A 21,760-nucleotide genomic window follows, 5' to 3' on the forward strand; every position below is an offset into this window, starting at 1 on the left:
CAATCGGAAAAAACTACAAGCGATGCGCAGGACTGCAATTACGCTGGTAAGTAGTAGTGATTCGACATTTATGTACATTTATCTCAATGTGTGGTTCTACTCCCCGTTATTACTATTGTTTAAAATATCGTAAATTCCAGGCTACCTGTTGGGTAAACTCCATGCCCTCCTGCTCATGCTTCTCTCCCATGCGGTTACTATTATTTATCTGAACTTTGTGTAGCCTCCTAGTGCTTGAATTGACTTTGTTATGAATTGTCATGTAGCTGGCAGTTTGTCATACAAATGGAGGAGACTTACAGGATGCTTATGACTCATGCAGAACAAGGGCCAGCGACTGAAGTGAGGTATGTGGCATATGATTGTTGCAGGAAAACATTTACGTGTACTTTTACGAAATGTTTTTCTACAGGTTTTCTCACTGAAACTGAATTCCAAGTTTATCGCTTCAATATGCACCACGTTTATGTAATTTTGTCCTCGGATGAGGCAAGAATGTATCCAGTCTCATCTGCCACGAGGTGTCCTTCAGAATCAGGTAGGAACAGCAGCACTCCTTTCTGGCTGTTGTAAACTGTACTTTTTGCACGAAACAGGATTGCAGATACTAAAGTAGCAATGTGGGTAGTTGGTGCTGACGGCTCATCTCAAAGCAGTAACACAGGACAAGGACGACGAGTGAAAAAGCAGTAAGTTCTTACCACTCGTCGTTTCTGTCCTGTGTTACAGCTTCGAGATGAACAGGGCTGCCGACTGTTGGTAAGACCAAATTATCTTCACGTAAAGCAGCATTGTCACTGATGTGAATTTCTCCTTTTTGGTGATAACAATACATTCGGGTACAGGTGTCGTAGTACAGTCGGCTTGCGCTTTTTCTATCATTGACTCCAGACATCATTTATGCCCGATTAACTAGCATACACAGGAGTGTTATGAGAATTGATCTGAGAGTTGCCATGTTTTACAGATGCGGAGAAAGATCACTTGCGCCACTCTCACTGCACCGCCGAATTTTATGGCAAGTCGAGTCCTTTCTTTCCACTTATTCGGCTGTCATAATGAACGCCACTTTGCCAGTGCTTAAGTTTTTTTTCAGTAAGCAAAGCCAATAGTCAGTTGTGACGTGGATAGGTGAGCATGCGGATCTGGCTAGTTCTAGCAGAGGGTATTATAGCTGTTGGCATTTCAGTATGGTGAACCCCTTGGCTCGGCCTCACATATGCAGTGCTGTTCTGTGAGGCCCGAAACGTAGCCAGTACTCAACGTGTTGTTTGTGTGGATTATGGCCGTCGCACAAGAGGAAGATTTTGAAGTAGCCTGTGTGTATGTTTCATATGAAATCAGGTTAAAACTTGGGCAGGTTGGTGTGACATACTAAAATCGTATGTTTCCAGGGCGCTGAGGAGCGTGACGTTGCGGGCAACGAGCACGAGCTGTACAATGACTATGCAGTGAGCTTTATGTGTGGTCTCATCTTGCATCTGACCCAATATGCCATTAAGCGAAACAGAAAACTTTGTGACACTATTATGTTTGAAGTGGACACTGCGATAAAAAGGCGGCTACGCCACGGCAAAGAACGTGCATCAAAGGAATCAAGAACCGCTGCATCTCGCCATTAAATCGAGAACCAGGGAACTGTGTGCGACAGTGCGACTAAGTTAAGTCAAGAGAGAAACATTTTTAGGTGCAATATCAAGAGGTGCCGAAGATGTGTTCCAACATCAACCAGATAAATGTGTGTGACAGTGCGACTAAGTCAAGCCAAGACTGAAACATTTTTAAGTGCAGTATCAAGAGATGCCAAATAATCTGCATCAAAAGAATCGAGAGCTGAATATGTGTCTCAACATTAAATCAAGAGAACCAGGCAACGGTGTGTGACTAAGTCAAGTCAAAGTGAAAAATTTTGAAGTACAATATCAAGAATGAAACTGTTTTCGTATTGCGCAGCATAAAATAAATAACTTTTGGAGTCTTGCTATGTTATGTTGCTTGCCTGTGCTGCAGATAGGCAAACTGATGTGCAAACAGAGTTGAGTAGAACAAACCGATGAACTGACGTACAGGCAAGCTAGTGGACAATCTATGATAAACATGCCTGAGCAGTTGGTGAACATTGAAGACTGCACAGGACAGCTGTCTTGTATAGTGTTTACCCATTGCTCAGGCTTGTTTAACATTTCAGCAAGTCTGTCCACCAGATGCCTGTATCTCTGTCATTTTATCAGCATTAGGGGCACGCCATGAAAGAAAACACAGTATGGGAGAAATATCCATTTCAGGTCCGTGAAATGTAGTTCGGAACGTTATAAGGACGTTTTGAGGATATCCTGGGATGTGACTTTGGCACTTTACCGGTAGTCCCACAGACGTCCCAGAGATGATAAGGGATGTCCGAAGGACGTTTCTAATGTCCGGTGCTGAACGTTCTGGGGACGTCCACAGGTCGTTGTTGGTTTACTGGGTATGGCCGCACATCTGCCGAGAGATACTCTACTTTTAACTTGTCAGGTAAGTTGGGCTTATCAAAAGTCAATGCAATGTTCCTGGTGGTGATATATTCACCATTCTTGCGGATTTTAATTTTTCTCACGTCGATGACATCCTGGTCCTTTAAGTTTTCTAGGATTTCTTCCACAGGCACGTCAATCAGTTCTGATACTGCGATGACGCCCCTGCAAGTGTTCAGTGTTTTGTGAGAGGAAGCTGAAACTTTTTACCCATCATCTCATGTGTGTTTAGAATGCGTTCACAGTCTATTTCGTTGGTGCATTTTACGAGAAGGTCGCCAGATCTGATGCGTTCGATTTCAGTAATGTTCTTAGACAGTGATGCCACTGCTTTCTCAATGAAAAAAGGGTGACATCTTTCCCAGTGGTGTGCTTTTCTCTTTCTCTGTATCTGAAGAAGAAAATACAATGCATTTTGAAGTGAACTGTTTTGTTACTGTCCTTAAGGCTTCGGTCCGTGGACGCTTTGCGGCCACGATCTCAGTAGAAGAAGAATATGAAGCATGTAGGTTTGATCAATGAGTATGCCAAAAAAGCCACCCGTATTTCATGCTCATACATAAGGGAAGGTCCCGGAGTTTGACAACCCATCAGCCAGGGCTTGACCAAGACCCCGACTGCCACCGTTCAAGGCTTCTACACTCTAAGAAAAAAAGGAGTAAAATGGGGAGTAATTGCAGCTTCTACTCCCCTAGTCTGCAATTACTCCCCATTTTAGTCCCCTAACCCAACATTTAGTCCCGACGTTTACTCCCCAGGACTGAAAATTGTCACTAAACTTCGCGAATGGTCTCCTGAATGCAAAAGTCTACGTAAATATGTGCGCTTGGTCAATTTGAACGACATAAGGCTGTATAACTCACACAACGTAGCAATTTTCCAGCCACACAGAGTAAGGAACAGTTAGCGCAGCTTTCTTCGCAAATTGTGCCCTAGTATGGGGCAAGATTTTATATCACTCGATATATCACGGTTGACGATTTGCTTCAAAGTATCTTCATGCATGCGCACCAATTATGTACCTGGGACTCTTACAACAGCGCGTGAAATGCGGTCTTCACTCTGTGACATTCATTTACTCCCGTGCATTTACTCCCGAAAGGAGTAAAAGTACTCCTTTTTTTCTTAGAGTGGAGCCTTCGCCTTTCATCCCCTCGGCACGGTACGGATAACACCTTGGGACTGGGGGCTAGGCTCCGTGGTGGCGCCACTCACCAAACATCAGCGTACGCCCTTCTTAGACTTGGCCAAGTGAACTAAGTGCTTGTCTGACATTTTTAGCGCTGCTCAACACATTTCCCAAGCAGTCTCACGCAACCAGCGAGAAACTTGTGCTTTCCTCTTTTAGTGCCTATAGGATTAGACACTTCGAACTGGTCAAAATACAATTGTATCACAATTTCGGGGCTTTGTGCGTCCTTTCCAAATACCCTGTGTTGTTTGAAAAGCTCCTCATCACAGAAGTGGCTCCGACATGTCGTGACTTTCATAGCATACATCGCGAACTCTGGAAATCAACTGGATCAGTTCAAGAATGGGAACATATGCATAGCTATCTGCTTCGCATGCGCCTGGTATCTGCGGCAGCCTGACAGTGGATGGTTCTACAAACCCCAAGCTTCGTTTCCAGTGGTTCTCTCTTTCACGCCTGCTATAAATGATCCACATTGAGTTTTCACTGACTTCCGAAATTTCATTTTTGTATCTAAATAACCATTCAACCAAATCTTCCGATATCTCACTGATTGTGGAGTCTGGAATTTGCCGGGCTTCTTTCCACTTGAGCAGGAGAAAGGATAATTGATCAACAGCGCTCCACATGCTTGGTTCTTCGTCAGAGTGTCTTTCATTCCGAATCTCTTCCTCGATGTCGCCTGAATAATCGCTGTCAGCGTAGTCCTGCAAAAACGGACGACCGCAAAATCTTGTTGTTCAGTGCCAGTGAAGAAATGCTTGTGGTGTCTCCTTGCATGTTTACTGAAGGAAGCATAACGCTTGAAACTTTGTGCGCAGCCCTCGAGACTACATATCCAGCCTTCCTCACTGATGTATACGGAAACGAAATTGCGAAAGAGGGACTTGACAGAAGCCCAAGCTCTTGCATAGCATTTTGTGCAGGTATATGTATTGACCTCTGAAGATTACAACATAGGTTGTAAAGTTACAACATAATTTGTTGAGTTTCATAATTAACTAATAAACAATTAGTGAAAGTTCCACATGTTAACTTGAACTTCAATAGACACAGGGACTCGCATACTTTGGTACCGGCACAGTCACAGGCACAGTCAGGAACGTCAGAACAGGAGGGGGGGCGCAAAGCTCCGGTTTTGCCCCCTCCCCCTTCCACCCACCAACTCCACACACTGACGCCTATCACTGGAATTGCGAACTCTGCGACTTTCAAAAATCGTCGACGGCACGGCGAAGAAGGTTGATAACTGACATAAGAAGCAAGTCCTGGCTTGATGACGATAAGTTTACCTATTAGTACGCTGTGGCGACTTTTTCGGGAGTTTTGATTCAGTATTTGGCACGTTGAGATGTTTCGGACCGCACATGTCGCTGGACGGGTATGCTGTAGCCAGAGAACAGTGACGAAATAGAAATATATGAAGACTAGTATGAGAAATGGTGAAGTAGAGACTCCTTCAGCAGGACAGTACTGCAAGTTAAAGCATGTAGGAAGACCAGCTTACCTGGAGGCAGGTAAATGATGCATTCACACTGGTATAAGCTTGTAACGGGCAACGTTAATTTCAGTCTGAGGACGACGAAGCAGGTAACAGGACGACGGGTCCAGTGTGTTTTTTTCCCACCTGGCATCTGCTTCGTCGTCCTCTGTCTAACATCTCCTCTGCATCATGCATGCAGGTTCATGGTAACGAGTATGGCGGGCTAGAATGCTGTGCTTCTGTGCGCCTTGCTTTCCTTTTAGTCTCTCAACAGTCTACTCTGTAGCTTAGTGAAAATATTGTAAAGAAACACCAAGAGTGTGAACAGGATGACTCCTGCTCTTCTTGTTGCATTATACATGCCGCCTCATTTTGCACAGGTGTTTCACCAGGATCTGCAAGATTTCATTGATCTTGAGCCGGACGAAGTGATACCAAAAGCTGCAAAAATCAAGATTGCTCACAAATCCCGGATCACTACCGCCACCACGGTAAATTTTGGAATTCGTTTCATAATGTGGCTCTTTTAGTTTATATTGTTTTGAGGTTTCATCATTGTAGCATATTACTCGAAGGCCACGTCAGAAGAGCAGCACGCAAGATTTTGAAGACGCAGCACCTCTGATGGTCCCGGGCCGACAGTAAAGCACTATTTCTGAAGCCTATGCACCAATTACTGCATGGTTATATGGCAAAGTGTTGCAACTTTTGTCTAAGTATCAGAACAAAGCTTACTTCCGGCAGTTTTATTGTTTTGAGTACCAAGTGTTGACATTTTTCAGGCTTGTAGCTTCCCTCGAGACAGCGCACACGCCACTGCAGGACCCGGGTGATTATAAAAAATTCGTCCTTCCCGGCTTTGGTAACCAAGAAAGTGTCTTGTCAAAGGGTACTCCCATAAATGGGAAAGCAAGACGCCACATCGTTTCAGAGCTGCTTCAAGCGTGTGCCAAAATTGCATGGTAAGCCACGGCAGCTTAGTCTGCCACCGCTGCTAAGTATGCTACTCGTATGCTATCAGCATTAGGATTTATTTTGCTTGTATCTTTTTACATTAAAAAACGCCTTTTTCTGTTCAGGTTTCCGTCTCCATGCGCACGACAGGGCGCTTGATCTACTTTTGTTGAAGTACCCCCACTTGGTGGATACTATTGGAACTGGAGGGGTACGTTTGTTGTTCCTTACTGAGGAGACATTTAATAGGACGCTGTCAGATGGATACTTCTGACTGCTGTAGAAGTTACTTACTTTACTTATGCTATCTCGCGAAACTTTGTTTATCTTAGCAATTGTGGAAAGAGAACCTGAGGCGAAAATTCAAAAATGAAAGAGCGAAGCTCGATCCAAGTGAGGAGGGTGTGAGGAACATTCGCGAAAAGCATAAGTAGAAGACCAATCCCTGCAGAAAAGGAGAAGATGGGACAGCACTAAAGATTGTGCGCTAAGTATCCCGCATATGTGTGTGTACAAACCCTCTCATTCCCATCGTGTTATATACAGGGTGTCCAAACCAACGCGCACAAGTGGTTTAAAAAAAGACAATGCGCTCCATGTAAATGAAAACAGCTGGGTGTAAACGCAAGTTGTGTTTCCGAACCCCCTGATATTCTCATTGCGCATAACTAACTTGCAAACTTTGAAAATTTTCACTGTAAAGCTAAGGTGTAGATTGGAAAGTTGTAGATAGTGTTGAGAAACCGCCATCGCGACCGTTTCCGTCTATGTACGCCCCCGGTTGGAGTTTTTTCCTGCTGACAAAGAAAGCGCGCGATATACAAGAACGTACATCGTCGCGGTACCCAGGGAGCCTTCACATGCGCCTGTAAAATAGTGAATTCACTCATCTGTGCAAATGACATCTACAGATAAATTGGGACAGGCGACTGGTAATATTACTCTGCCCTGCAGTGTTGGTTCACGTAAAGCGTCCTGTCTTCGCTAAAGTAACCCCCCATTTTTGTTGTGTTGCTTCGGAGTGTTCTGCAATGCATAAAATCAGTAGCTGCGAAGAACGAGGTACGCTGGTTAAATGGGGGCGCGTGCCTCTGAATGGCGTCCCCTTCGCAATGCCCTCTGCTCTTTCACTGGGGAACAGCAGAAGACTTCACATAATAACGTGGACGTGGGACCGGCAAACCCGGCGGGCCCGGCGTGGGCCCATGGGTGGGACGGGGCGGCGGGATGCGTTCCCCGGGCGCTTTTGTAAATTTGATTGTGCAGCGCTTACGTGACTCACTGAAATAACAATAAAGAATGCATGGTTCCTCTTGATAAAATTCCTCTTGGAGGGCAAATTTAGATTCAATGTCATGCTAAAAGTCACTTTAGTGCTCCTTTAAACCTGTTGGGGCAGTATTAGTCGGGGCACCTTGTATAAATAACCACATGCAATGAAGTATGGTACAGCTATTTGTGCCGTCAGTTATCATTCACTTCTACTGAAATTGCGGAATTGTAATTTTTCCCCCACCATCTCCTCCTGAAGTTGTCTGGGCTGTGGTTAAGAGCCTCCTCTCGTTGCACGGAGAGCAACGGCGCGCTAAACTAGACTCGCGTAGGACAGCAGGAAGACATAAGAACGATATTTTTCTTGCCACCTGGGTCGTGAACACAGACTTGCATGTGGCAAAATGGAGTGACGTCGGCAGATTCTATCTGGTAGCATAAACGAGCGAGCTGAACTGGACAAATTTCGGGGCTGTGTTGTGATATTTCATGAGGATAAAGCTAAAAAGACGGAATAAATCCATATCAGGATGTGACAAAAGCGTAATAAGGTTATATGTCGTGGACCGTGGGCCTTTGCCGAGTGTACGTTTTATTACAACTTTCTGACGTTGTTACCAGGACATTCTGTAGATGCAATTTCAGGCCAGAATTTTTAGTGTACCACTTGTATGCTGCCATTTGCATTGCACCGACTGACACTGTTGCTTGTCTATCGTCTTTTCAAAGAAATAACAAGCAGTCTTCTGGCTGACCTTTCCAGGATCGTTGAATACGTTCTCCCTTGTTACCAATTGAAATCACATACGATCACTTCGCACCAGTCTGATTTTAATTCACACGAAGCACATAACTTTATTTCAGAACATGGACAACCTTGGAATTGAAGGTGAAAATGGCACCACCATACAGCAACACCAGGAATGGTTACTAACATCAGCGCCCGAGGAAACGGACCACTACAAGGAAAGTATGGTGGTTACAGCAAAGGCAAGGCAAGAACATATCAAGTCCCTGACAGTCCAGGAGGCGCTAAACATCTATCCATTCCTCAAGAGTCAGACAATAGTAGTTGTTAGTATTCCTTGTCACGGGATCCTCAATGAGCTCTTTCCTCAGTTACAACAATGTGTATTCTCTGATTCCAGGCCTTATTGGAGTTCGAAATACAGAGAGGAAACTGGTTATGCCAATCCCGAGTGGGTTGACGACTGTAACAGCCTTCATTAATGAACAGGAAAGTGAAGAGGATATCACTATTGTACAGTATACAGGTAAGCGTAATTCGTTTTGCATAAGTACTACCGTGAGCATTCAGGGAACACCAAGTGTGTGGTAAACGGCCTCGCACACGACTTGTGGCGGCGCCCAGCGCACGATTTGAACAAGAAATCGGTCGAAAGCGGCGATGTCGTGTTTTAATGTTACTTTTATGTATTTGCGACCTTCTGCATGGCGGGCACGAAGTCATTTACCCTCCGCTCGGTGTTCACGCTCATAATGCTCACGGTAGCACATCCACAAAAAAAGTCATAGTCAGAAGCGCACAAACACACACGGACGAAGGCACGCAGACGAACAACTAGAACAGTGCGCTAGTGTTGTCTTCTGGCCTTCGTCCGTGTGTTTGTGCGCTTGTGATTATGAGTTACCTATACCAACTAGCCCACCGTCTTTCATGGCTGTATTCTAGGCTGTATTCTTAGCTTGCACAGCGCATATACTGATGTACGTCTGAGTTTTGACATGGTAGCTACTGACAACATAGTTTCTGAAACATTCAACACTACCCAGTACCAGCTGCGTTATCTATATTCGCCTTTTGTTTTCTGTGCCAAACAAATTGATCTTACCCCACACAGTCATGTCACGGCAGCGAACACAAGCATATTCGTGTGTTGGGACACTTGAACTCTTTCTTTTTCTGACCGCATAGCATGGTATATGCACTTACAATATTTATGCTGAAGTCGTAAATATAAAACCAATTGCCGGCTCGCTTTATGACTTTCAGATGACACAGTTGCTGCAATTGCGCTGCGCTGTGGAGATAGCATGGATGCCCTATTCACTAAGGTGTGTGCTATTTATTTCAAACTTTATTTAGCAATGGAGACCCACAATGTCACCTGCTTTCATTACCATATCTTTCTTTGTGCTATGCTGTGTAATACAATAATTTCAAAGCGACGTCCTACCGCTTCATCCAGTCATCCTGGAGAAACACCGCAGCTACGAGCTCTATGTTGACAGGCAGCTGGTCTGCGCATGTGACGGAGCAGCACAAGCCCTTCCTGCTTTTTTGCTACCCTTTGGATTATTAACATAATCTACCCTATGAAGGCACTTAACACATTAACATTTATTGAGATAGCGCTTGCTGGGCTCTCCGAAACAAAACCAAGGGTAAAATGTTTGGAATTCATTACCTTTGGAAACCATTATATGACAACAAAATAAATATTCTTGTCAAGTTGCCAAATACGTTTTGTAGTTTGTGCTTGCCATCGATCAATGATACATGGTTCGGGCGTGCGTTTTGGTGTTCAAGCAACAGTATAAAATAAGGTACTGCACAAGCATATATCAACGCTGATGCACGTAACAACAAGTGGTTGTCAAGGCACATCCCAAGCATATCTCATGTACACCATGGAACGCCCCATGTTACGTACAGCATGTTACGCACCATTTTGTACGCCCCAAGGGGAATAATGCACACGCTCGAAGAGGTATAATTTATGCACGTCTAAGATGTGCATATATACCTTCGCCAAGATATCGTTTATATACCCTCGGGTATTCATATATCCCTTTGCAAAGGTATAGTTTAAATACCCCTATATATTTATATATACCTTTGTCGAGGTATAATTCATATATATCACCAGAGGTATACTTCCATGAAGGTATAGACAGTATATGCCTTAGGCGGGGGTATAAATTCATGCCAGAAAAGGTGCGAGTTATTGCACGTCCGATTTATACCATTGAAAACCAGAAAACCAAGAAAATGACTTATGGCGTAGATTACTTAGGGAATCTTCGAAGACAGCTACACGTGGCTATTGAATCAGCAACCCATCCTTTCTGCACATTCCTTCTCCCCGGAGACTAAGCCTTGGGTACCATTAAAATTTTGTTCCTTGTCTGAGAACTCATCTGTTATTTGCGCCTCGTTGTCTGCTCAGTCGTCAGTATGAACCAGCTAGTCTGCGCCCTTTCATTATCATCACGGGACGTGCCCGTTGCATTGACCTCAGCTCACTTGCTGATTTGCTAGCACTACCAAACAGTCAAGGTGATAATCAGCCATCAACTCTGATTGATATCGAAGCTTTATTGCAAGGCAATTGCACCAAATACTACACTACGCTTACACAGCTAAGCTTGAAACATTGCTTACAGGGTGGACTTCCTTCGTAGTTGCTTACGTTGAGCGGCAGATCTGAAATACTAAAATGCGCGGCAGTGCACACACGCGTACATTCTTATTGTCCTCTGCCGTTTGTCCTCGGCTTGTCGCCTGTCCTCCTGACTCAGCAACGAAATCACGACAAAGGATGTGGTATATCGAAAATATCTCGTTCCAGAACTGCGTATATTTATTACAAAGCGAGCTTCTCTGTGAAGCTATAGGTCGCTCAGATAAACACACTTCTGATATAGTGAACTAGAATTAGAGGTGTGCTGAGCGATGGATAGTACTCTCGCTACTAGATGGTTCCACATCTGTCTCGATCGCGCGCGACTGAATCACCAGATTTCCGCCGAACTAATCGTCACGTGACAGCTTCTGAGCCATTAGCTCAAGAGTATGTATTCTTTCTTGCATGCGCTGTGTTTCACCTTGACCAGGGCAGAGAGCCCCGCAAATGCCACACATACATGCAGTTTCTGAAATATGTTTTCTGTGCATTATCTGTATGTTAGCTCAACCAGTACGTTAATGTCGGTATGCGCGAGCTTCAATGACAAGAATAAGGCTCACGAAGCCAACTTGGATGTTTTTCAGTCTGCGCGGGGAAGCTGGCAGTTCATCATCCGTATATCACGCATTTAAGGAAGATGGATAGTCTGAGTGAGGCCTCCACTATTTTTGATCATCAGCATACAACATTAACGTTACACAAACAATCTTTAACAAAGTTTAACACCGCATAACTTCATTTAATAACGATCATCACATTTACAACAGAGACAATTGATACATTATCCCATCGCAAACAAACGGCTCAACGGCTGACTACTTATGCTTACTTATGCTTACGGCTTATGTCTATGAAGGTTAAGCATGACCACCTAAAGTATCGTTGACAGAAATAGCTCATCGCGGCGGACGCCGTCAACTCTTCATGACGAAAGATAAACATTGTTATCTGCTAGCAGTGACGGTGCTATGGAGGGACTGCCATCCCCCTCAGCGAGGAGAGCAATATATCGGATGTTTCAGTTAAATTCGCGAACCGGTGCACCAATCGAAGAACTTGTATATTTGTATTCTTATATAATTACATATGTTTATCTTTTTATAAGAATGTTCATTTGTTAAGTATCTGTCTGACCCCACCTACAAGCTGCGCTGAATGAGTGGGAGGCGGTCATTATTTAAATAAAAATTCAAATGAATTTCACGCGAAAACATTATTCATGGCGCCGTCGCTTTCGATGTGGCTACTACCCCTTTGGCACCTTCAGTGGACATCTTTTAGAGAAAAATCTCCAGCCGAAGCGGGTCACTGCAGTAATTAATCAAAAGAAAAAGAAAAATGTGTTTTTATGTTCACGCGCAACCGTGCAAACGTTCAAGTGCAATGAACCACTCAATAAGTTTGTGAAGGGTACCTGTTATCAGGGCGCAAAACTATTCCACTAGTAAAACCGCGATCTAGCACGTTGAGTCTTCTGACACGGTCACATGAAATAGCTGCTTTGTGAGCTGCACAAGCAAGCTGCTTTGAAACAAAAAAAAAAAAAAAACTTCTACACTGAAAATAGCCACACACTGGAACACTGAGGTCGTCGTAGTTCGAGAACAAAAAAAAAACGCTTTGTGTGCGGCAATCGCATTTTGTCAAAGATCACGTGCCCGGCTTGAATCGAGGGGTACACGCCTGCAATGCTTCGCATGGACCACTAACACTAGTCCACCTTACTGCTGACGTCATCCGAGGAGAACACAGGTTTCCAAGCGGACGATAATGCTGGTGGGTGACGTCATAGTATCCTGCTCCGGACGAAACACCCTAGTACGGAACTACCTGTTTGTTTGTTTGTTTTTTTCTTTTGCTCTTCGCATTTCGGTCATCATCATTGTCATTGTCATCATTTACGAATTAACTACCAGCGCAAAAAGCATTAGTTTGTTGTATTCGGCATCGAGAAGTGCTCCGTGTTCGGTGTGATGCTCACCTTTACAAAAAAAAAAAAAAAAGAAATCCTTGCCGAGTCTCCCTTTAACCTAACCCAACCGAACCAGGTGTACAAGTGACAAGTGTTATTGCGTATTTAAAACGCGTAATGTGTCATGGTTATCTCTGTCCTGTCGTTCGCCTTGACATTCGCAAACCAAATTTAAAACCATCCGGATAACCTACACTTGCAAAGTAGTTTGACGGCACTCAGAGCGCGTGATGTAGGATCACCATCCAAGAATCAGCCGCGTTTTGAGTTGCCTCCAACTTTATGCAACCTCACGTTATAGCTCTTGTAGCACAGTTTGAACAATTATCGCACAAGTGGCAAATGAGCATCAATCTGTTATAGAGTGACATATTGAACAGCAATATTGAACACAAGACAGCGGCAGCAGCCACTTAGTCGAATCGAAGTACCAAGCACGACACGACCAGGTAATCTTGAGCAGATGAACGTCATGTCATGGATATTTAGCACAGGCATCCATTTCGTCGTAATGGCTGTCTGGTAGGTTCCAGTTACGACGGGACAGCGCTTTTATCTCGCTGTATTTCTTTCCACATTTCTTCAAGAAGCACAGCTGTAGGAAAAAAAGGAGAAACGATTATTGTTTAGCACGGAAAGTAGAGCGACTTTGTCCATTATGACATTCCGGTGACCTGTGACAATTCGTGCGTAAGCCAGACGGGGAGGTACCTTAATAATAGGCTTATGTAACATGCTACATCTCTAAAATCAGGGACAGAAAACAATTTGGCGCTGCACTCAGGAGCATCTGGCTACTGACCTATATTAGGGAGCACTCGGGTTTTCGCCAGACAGAGAGATCAGTGCACTAGAGCGATATTCGAATCTCTCACGATGCGTGACAGAAAAGAAAGCTGTCAGTGCACTTTGCATTGAGCTTCAACTACGGGAGGTTGCCTATCTAGAGGCTTCTCCTGTGTAGCCAATGTGCCCTGTATTCCATTGTTCTCTCCCATTTCCCTTTTATTTTCCTGCGGTGCACAGCATAAACTTCAGCTGTTACTCAGCGCCTATGTTGTGTCGTCGATGGTTGCTGCGCTGTGTTGTTGCGTTCATTAAACAGATCGCACCATGGACGTACACATAGATGAACGCCTGTGTCTGAATCCAAATCGCGGTCCAATAACGTGAATCGTATGAGAGTTATTCAACTTTAGACCCATCGTCATTTCAGCTGAGTCGTTGAAATGAAAGCATTGGCACGCGAATTCTCTTTGTTTTTTCCTTGGCAAAAATAAACATACATGTGATATACGTAGAACTGTACATGAAGACATGCGACGTTGTCCAAACTCACTTGGATAGCCAATGACTTTCCCGTCGTGTATTGTGCGCTATTTGAGTACAAAATGCATCTCCGCGGCTATATGAATCATGAACCTTCGAACGTTTTTCTGTTTCGTGCCACGCAACCAGGGATTGTGACGGGAAACAGATGCTGAAACTATGAACGGTATCTACCTGAATTTCATCGGAAACAAAAATAGAAACAGAAACGACAATGGTTTCGTTACTAACACCAGAAACCGAAACAGAAACAAAAATGTATTTTCATTCGTCTTACCAAAATCGGGAACAGAAACGAGAACGGAGCCCGACACCGAAAGAGCTGAGGCACAAAAACAACCGAAATACATCCTGCAGGAACGGAAATCGTTACCAATATTTAATCACCAATGAATGAAAACAGTAAGGAATACAATAAGCGGGGAACTTCGAGGGACAAAAAATGGAAGACTGGCTAGTCGCTGACGGCCGGTAATGACAAAAGCGGCAGTCCAGATTATATCAACATTTGACCAAGATTGATAGTGATGGATAAAGGTATGGAACAGCAGGCGTTTTATGAAAGGCATTAGCTCGGTAATAGGTAGTACGAGCTTGTCTTGGTAGAGCGACTGATTTTCCTGAGAGACTTCAGTGGCAAAGCGTTCCACCGAACTTGCGTAAGATTAATGTAGAAAATGAAAACTAACTTCTTGTTAACACAATCATCCGTGATCGAAGCCATAAAATGACGTAAATTCGTCACGTTAAACTCGCATATATTGCTAATCAGCCTTAGATGGTGTTCCGCGGCGAGGAGAAAAATGTACAAGATAAGGAACAAGACAAGCGCGCGAAAATTCTATTCTGCTCCGAAAAGGAGGTGAACACAACAGTGAGTACTGAACTGTACAAAATAGATGCAGCAGGGAATCGGAACCGACTGAATATGGAACCATCTTGCCCTGTAATAGAGTGGAACTCCTGTCGACCGCGCCATGTCAGGCACACAAAAAATTAATGACGGTGTCGCCCAGCTGGTCGCGTGATGACACAGTGGTGGTCCAGATGATATCTTCATTTGGCCAGGTCATATATCGATGAATAAAGGTGTGAACAGCAGGCGTGCTACCATAGCCGACTTTTATTCAAGTTAGACGTTATAGAAGATAGCATTAAGACTTTAGGTTCGTAAAGGGTCGAATTAAAGAGCTAGTACACGTCGATGCGTCGATTCTGGCCTATGAAGTCTAGTGGCCTAGTTCATCGCTTTTATGAACGCCACGGTGAAAGTGATGAAATGTCAGAGGCAGTGATGACGACGATGATGATGCTCACACAATGTTCTTTTCAGTAACAATCACTGCACATAACGGCAAAGGTGACTTTCTTGAAGGCCAGCTAAACCATACGGAGAGAGGTTAGAAGGAAAGGCGGGGAGGAAGACCAAAAGAGGAACTGAGGAAGGAGCTGGACGGAGCTCTAATTTCTCTGTGGGAAGGCATACCGAATCAGTCGAGGGAACGTAGCGTATTTTTAGCTGGTGAAAGCAGGCGCAATTTCGAAACCAATTGGCAACGCTTGCTCCGGAGCTTCCGTTGGCTACAGATTTTGTCACAGTGTGCTTCAGTCGAGGATCGTAGCCAAGGCTAGTTGAGGCAGTTGCGTTGGTGTGGCGGTGGTGGGGCAGTCTGGGATGTGGCATCCACCCATCGAGATTCAAACTTGTTCGACCGCGTTCTGGCGGTAGTGGATGGTTCGGCTGATCATTTTCGAACTTCAGTTTCGCTGAGCCTCTCATTTTTTTTATATTCAGCCTCAGCTTCTTAGTATTTCACTTAAATATATTGAGCAACCAGGCTGTACTGAAAAAGTGTTGTTACATGTATTGCGCGTGTTCTCAGCAGGCAACCAAGCAGGCAACCACGCCAGCAGGCAGCCACGAACGTCCTCAGGAAGCACAGAATATTGACCCACAAAGGCGAAGCATTGCCGGGATTTTCCCCATATTGGCTGAAAGTTGACACAAAGGCTCCATATTCCCATGATAGGCAAGCCTGAGCGATCAAGACACGTAAACAAACACTAACACGAGGACTCAAAACCAGCAAGACGTTTAATATATAATAACGAACTTCATGAACATGTAGATGGTGCGTGGGAAGACAGAGAGAGGGGGAATATGGAATTGAGGACAAAGTGAGTTGAAGGAAGGTCAGAGGAGCTGCTTGAAGGCCGGGTGGATAGATACAGATGACACACTAATACAATTATCCACACTCTGTATGGCCAATGCTTCTCTCAAAAGACGTTTTCGCCTGTCTGGTTCCCACGCCAGCACCGCCGTCTGGGACCATAGGGGTTGACCAAAGGCGTTAAACGATCTAACCTGAAGTTGTTCCTAGAGAGGAGACGGACCCCCATCTCCTTCGACATAGCCTTCAAATTATGTGATATCTTGTGGTAGTACGGAACTACTGCATTTTTTTTCTCTTTTTCTTCCATTAAACATTTCGGGCGAACTTGAAACGGTGCAAGTAAATTGTGCTGGATTAGCTTAATCTCATAGCCTGCTCTTTGTAACTTGGCGGTCTGTAGCTTGACAGCACTGAACACGATTTGGAGTAAGCCTTGGTCAGGGCACTGGTTATCAAGGCATTTATCAAACTATTTTTCACCAACTTAGAATGGCAACTCCTTCTGGCAGAAGGGGTTTTTTACTTGAAGCACCATATTGCCAGCAGTGTAAGGTCAAATATAAAAACTTCAATTTCCCGTCGGTAGGATGCTCACACTTTTGGCATACCCAAGAATTTTCCGATTGGCAGCGTTGTCAAGAAGAAGAATTCGCTTCTCTTCGGTCAGTCCTCCATCGCTCGGTTCGGAAACCTGCTGTGAAACGCCGTGAAGAGCACGTCCATTCATCAACTCTCTCCGTCAATCCTGCAAGTGTGCATCTGTCGTCGCACCTCACAGACCTTCTCTCCAAAACGCCAAAGTTCTGCCTTAAGGGGGCATACCAGCTCTCCGTCCCAATGTATTTCGTATGGAACATATCTTATGCTTTTTCTCGGTAACTATCGTGCAGATTTTGACGCGGGTGATTTCACAATAAAGAGGAAGACGGGATTGAACAGAATAATGTTATTAGGTTTCTCACACATGTCGTATGTATTTTACGGCGACGTCATGAACATGAAAAAAATACGCAATTTTTCCCCTGCCTCTTTGGACAGGTTTTTATTAAACTTCTATAGCCATTTCGAAAAAAAAAAAAAACGTTCCATTTACTTTCTCCCGATATGTTTCAGGAATTGATAGATCGTTTTTATAAAAAAGCATGAAATGTGAGTACGCAAAATCACCCACTAAAAGTCCAGTGAACGGCATCATTCTGACGAGACAGCAAAACCGCGCGGACCGTATCCTTCCGCCGAGCAAGCGTGCGCGTGCGCACCGGACGGCACTGCTGGCTCCTCTCTCCTCATTACTTTCCTGGACCGCTGACTTAGGGCATGACCTTGGAGACCAGAACAAAAGCTTACTTAGCTGCTCGTAAAGGGATTATCGTCTGAGCCGGCATTGTCGCCAACAACCACAGGCCAACAACCGTCTTCTTTTTTCGGTGCGCGTATAGATAATTGAGATGAGTTTATTAGCTTCACATGAAACGTCAATTTGCCCGATTTTGCCGGGTTTGTGCTTACTCAGACAACTGTCTCATAAGGCTAATGAGAATCTGGCGTATTTACGATTAGTGGAACGCCGACTTTACAAATATTCCAGTAGCGTTCAACATGACTGCGCTGTAATATGAGAGAACTGATGCTCTGAGGCTGGAACAACATAGTAAGGACAAACACATACAAAACCTCAATTTGCCTATGAAATTAACGATGAAAGATGGAAGTCACTGAAAAGGTTAGCCAGCTGTAGGAGTGGGTGAAGAAGATGTGGGTTCGACCCCTACAGCTGGCTAACCTTTTCAGTGACTTCCATCCTTCATTGCCATGTAATGTTCGTAATGTTGAAACAGCGATCAAGAGGATTACACACAAATAAATGTTCCTCAGGATAACTGCATTTAGAACTGCAGGTTTCTTTGTTCTTCTCTTTCTTTCTTTTATTGATCGATTTATTTTCATTTTTATCTTATTATTTTTGTTTCGTCAACGCTCCATGTGAACCAATAAGAAAAATCGATCAAGCGACCGCTGCACCATTATTTCCGCCCACGCAATGGGCGACAGTCTTTTCCGGAACCCAAATTCACGTTCGCGAAACAAGGAAAACCAACGACAATGCTCGATTGCTTGGTACGATGATATGCCGTGTTTAAAAGTCCGACATCACTATTTACCACACAAACTCAACAAATTTCGATAAAAAAATGGCTAGGAAGCAAGCGAGCTGGTGAAGATGATGCATGATGTAAAACCCTGAGACTAGGGGACGCGAAGGGACAGACACAAACAGCTGTTTTTGAGACTTCATGTTTGTGTCTGTCCCTTCGTGTTCCCTAGTTTTTCGGGGTTTTACATCATGCATGAAATTTCGATGTCTGTCCAAGTCATTTTAGCGAACGAGAGCCACATTTTTGGCTGCTTAGGCTTAGCGAGGCGGACGCGACGGAACAGCACATTAGGTAGTTGATTATTAGATTAGTAAAAGTTCGATGTTTGCATTTTCATGTTGTTTATTTTTCAACGGGGACTTCGATCACGTTATTTGAGATACGGCCAATTTTTCGATACCGGTTCCCTGGATTGTTCATCTTTCGACACTTCTTGCTGGTTCCGCGTTGGATGACCCAAAACCTGTACCCGTCGTTCTTTGCACCGCAAACAAAGGAAAGCCTTCTGAGGAAGACCAGGAAAAGCTCCTGGTCACTGGGGATTCGCCACTGAACTAGTGACTCTACGCTGAACCAGCTGAACGAAAGTTCTGGTGTAATGTGAAGTACCCTGCGAAAACCAAGGAGTACTGAAGTTTCCGGGTAATAATCAGCGCATTATGAGACGGAATTCGTGCTCCGAGACCTCCTCGCGTACATAAAGACGGAGTTCAAAGAGTTTTAGGAGCTTCCTTCTTTTTTTTTTTTTTTTGAATAGCTGTTGCTAAATGCAATGCATTTATTTAGACTGACTGAGTGTAAGTATTGAGCCCATCAAAAGGCCGAAAATCATAACGTCGAACTATCAGAAATCCGAAAATCAGAAGGCTGAAAACGGAAAGGCCAAAGAGACACGGGGTGAGCACTCTAGTGAATGACCACTGAATGGGATGGTGTTGATTATGAAGTTTATAAGTTTTGTGGCTATTGTATTAGAAATCAAATAACTGGAATGCATAGCATTTCGTGCTCGCAAATAGACTAGCCAGCGAAGATGAAAAACAATAATGTACAACTTGTTTACTACGAAAAGAAAGTGCGTGGTGGGTAAAGTGCGGATAATTGTGCACTAAAAGCCCCTGAAATATAGATGCAAGTAAAAACTGAAACCTAGATAGTCGATGAAGCACATCACAGCCGACCGAGTGTTATCGTTCGCTTTGCGGATTTGTTGAAATTGGGAGACATAGGGTTCTTCTTTTTTCGTTTCTTTTTTCACGCATTAATGAATAATTAAATCTACATTCCATTCAACGAACAACATTAAATGGATATAGTTCGCTGCATTAGTGCGCTAGCGATATCGTTCGCTGGATGCTTGTATTTCTCTACTGTCGGTGCGACACAGGTTTTACAGTTGTCCTTACATCTTTTTCTGTGCCGATGTTTATGGGTTATAAAAGCTCTACACCCACTTATTCAGTTGTTTCATTGCCCTTACAACTCCGCTTCTGCTGAAAATACTGTACATCAACATCATTGTCTGGCCACCACCAACAACAAAAAAAGAACTATATATGAAAATACTGGTATTCCGGTCAGTGGCGTAGCTACGGGGAGGCTACGGGGGGCCCGAGCCCCCTAACTGCCACTAGCCGACCCACGCAAATACTGCAAATCCGAGGAGCTAGCGTGACGATCGCGAAAGTTCTTACAGTTCATGGCGTCTATCTAAGCGGCACACTTGAATCGTTTCCAAAGTATGAGCTTTTCAAAATGCTTCCAATCTCGTGACACCACCTCATTGGACATCACAGTATAATCTTATTGTGAATAAGTCCGACCATACCCACGTTCAGCGAGCGTGAAGTCAGAGCCTCAGGATAGTGGGCATATGCGTTTACTTTCGTTGGTACGAATACAGAAGGTCATTGCGCTCAGTATTCTGTAGCACTCCTCTTTATAACAGAACGCGGCTACCATTTTCCCAACATATCTGCAAGAAATAAGTAGAAGGCAGCAGGACCTTGGAAAATCACTAGTGATGAATCACCTCGTGTCATAGTCAAGATTTATTTGCTGGTGGAGAATCGCTTCCTAATCTTACCGCGTTGTCAGTACTCAGCAAAATTTGCGAGAGAGGAACAGAAAGAACAGATGTAATCGGCACAACGGCGCAGCGGGTGCATTTATGTTCCTTGTTCAATGGTTTTACTATGCGTTAGCATCAATGTTAATTTAAAAAATCCCGTCTCCCAACTTAAATAAATAATGTGATAGAGCTTGATCGGCTATGATCCGTTTCCTCAGCTGTTCACAACGGCGCTCCTGTGATTTCCGGGATACGGCGAAATCGTCCCCAGTGGGAACCTAGTTTAGAACCCGGTCCTAGGTTAGTTTTCAGAGGTTTGGTTAGTTTAGGCTTGTTTTTGACAGTCCACCGTCCACAGTCCATCGCATCCTCCTCATCACATTATAACTGGATATTCCGAAATCTTAAGCTGTTAGTTGAAGAAAAGTAATTGATAACGTACACACATGAGTAAGAAACAACATAAACAGCATAACAGCATTTGATCGAACGCCGTTTGGTCGAACGCAGTTTGATCGAAGGCGGTTGAGAGACGCCGTTTGTTCGAAAGATGATTCTTCGAAGGGAGTTCGAAGCTCGCAGTGTGTCCTTAGCACCTCTGTTTCTGTAACTCCTGACTCGAACATACGGAGCAGGCAATAAGTGTTCTCTCCTTCTTTGTTTGTTTGTTTCTTGCTTCTTCTTTTTTTCAGCTAAAGAGAGGAGGCTACTGGTTATTTGCGGACCTTTGTCATTCACTAACAGCACAGCCTTCTCGCTTTTTACTCTCTCCCATCCGAAAGGAAACTAAATTGAATGGAACAATGCGGAAGTATCCCGTGAAATTGTAACGGGACCCATTACTTCAGTCCCCACTTCACCTCCAGCAATGCGGTAGAGTATCGCGCCCGGCGATGAAACTCCCGACCCATCATCCTGAAATAAAGTTGTTGTTGTATCCCGCGAATAAGTGGGACGCATACCGAACAAAATGTCTTCAAGTTGGGAGCAGCGAATAGTCTGTGCTTCTTCTGGGCACCCTTTTCACTGCTGACGACAGGGAACGATGATAGTGATATGTACACGAAAGGCACCCGAAGTCTGAATGCTAAGAAGGAAATTTCGCCATTGTATAAAAAAAAGATATTCTATTAACAGCCATATAATACTTTAGTGCAATCTTGTTTAGAGTATGCATCTGCTCCCAAAAGAACCAATAAAAAATCAAACG

At 44.1% G+C, this 21,760-nt stretch overlaps 2 protein-coding genes across 2 annotated transcripts in view; one reads left to right on the plus strand and one right to left on the minus strand.

The window, feature by feature from the left end:
- Window positions 1-4,658: 4,658 nt before the first annotated feature.
- LOC135374650 (uncharacterized) lies at window positions 4,659-9,534 on the plus strand. Its single transcript, XM_064607599.1, has 7 exons — window positions 4,659-5,679; window positions 5,750-5,829; window positions 5,971-6,150; window positions 6,268-6,353; window positions 8,279-8,488; window positions 8,563-8,688; window positions 9,429-9,534. The coding sequence occupies exons 3-6, from the start codon at window positions 6,090-6,092 to the stop codon at window positions 8,620-8,622; spliced, it is 417 nt and encodes a 138-aa protein (XP_064463669.1). The 5' UTR covers window positions 4,659-5,679; window positions 5,750-5,829; window positions 5,971-6,089; the 3' UTR covers window positions 8,623-8,688; window positions 9,429-9,534.
- A 3,573-nt stretch (window positions 9,535-13,107) lies between these two features.
- LOC135374651 (uncharacterized) overlaps window positions 13,108-21,760 on the minus strand; it is a 45,694-nt gene continuing 37,041 nt past the window's right edge. Inside the window, exon 7 of the mRNA XM_064607600.1 lies at window positions 13,108-13,412. Within this exon, the coding sequence (XP_064463670.1) occupies window positions 13,293-13,412 (120 nt within the window). The 3' untranslated portion in view covers window positions 13,108-13,292. The remainder of the gene's footprint in view (window positions 13,413-21,760) is intronic.

The sequence above is a fragment of the Ornithodoros turicata genome, unplaced genomic scaffold (assembly GCF_037126465.1).
Source record: "Ornithodoros turicata isolate Travis unplaced genomic scaffold, ASM3712646v1 Chromosome88, whole genome shotgun sequence".
Classification (NCBI taxonomy): domain Eukaryota; kingdom Metazoa; phylum Arthropoda; class Arachnida; order Ixodida; family Argasidae; genus Ornithodoros; species Ornithodoros turicata.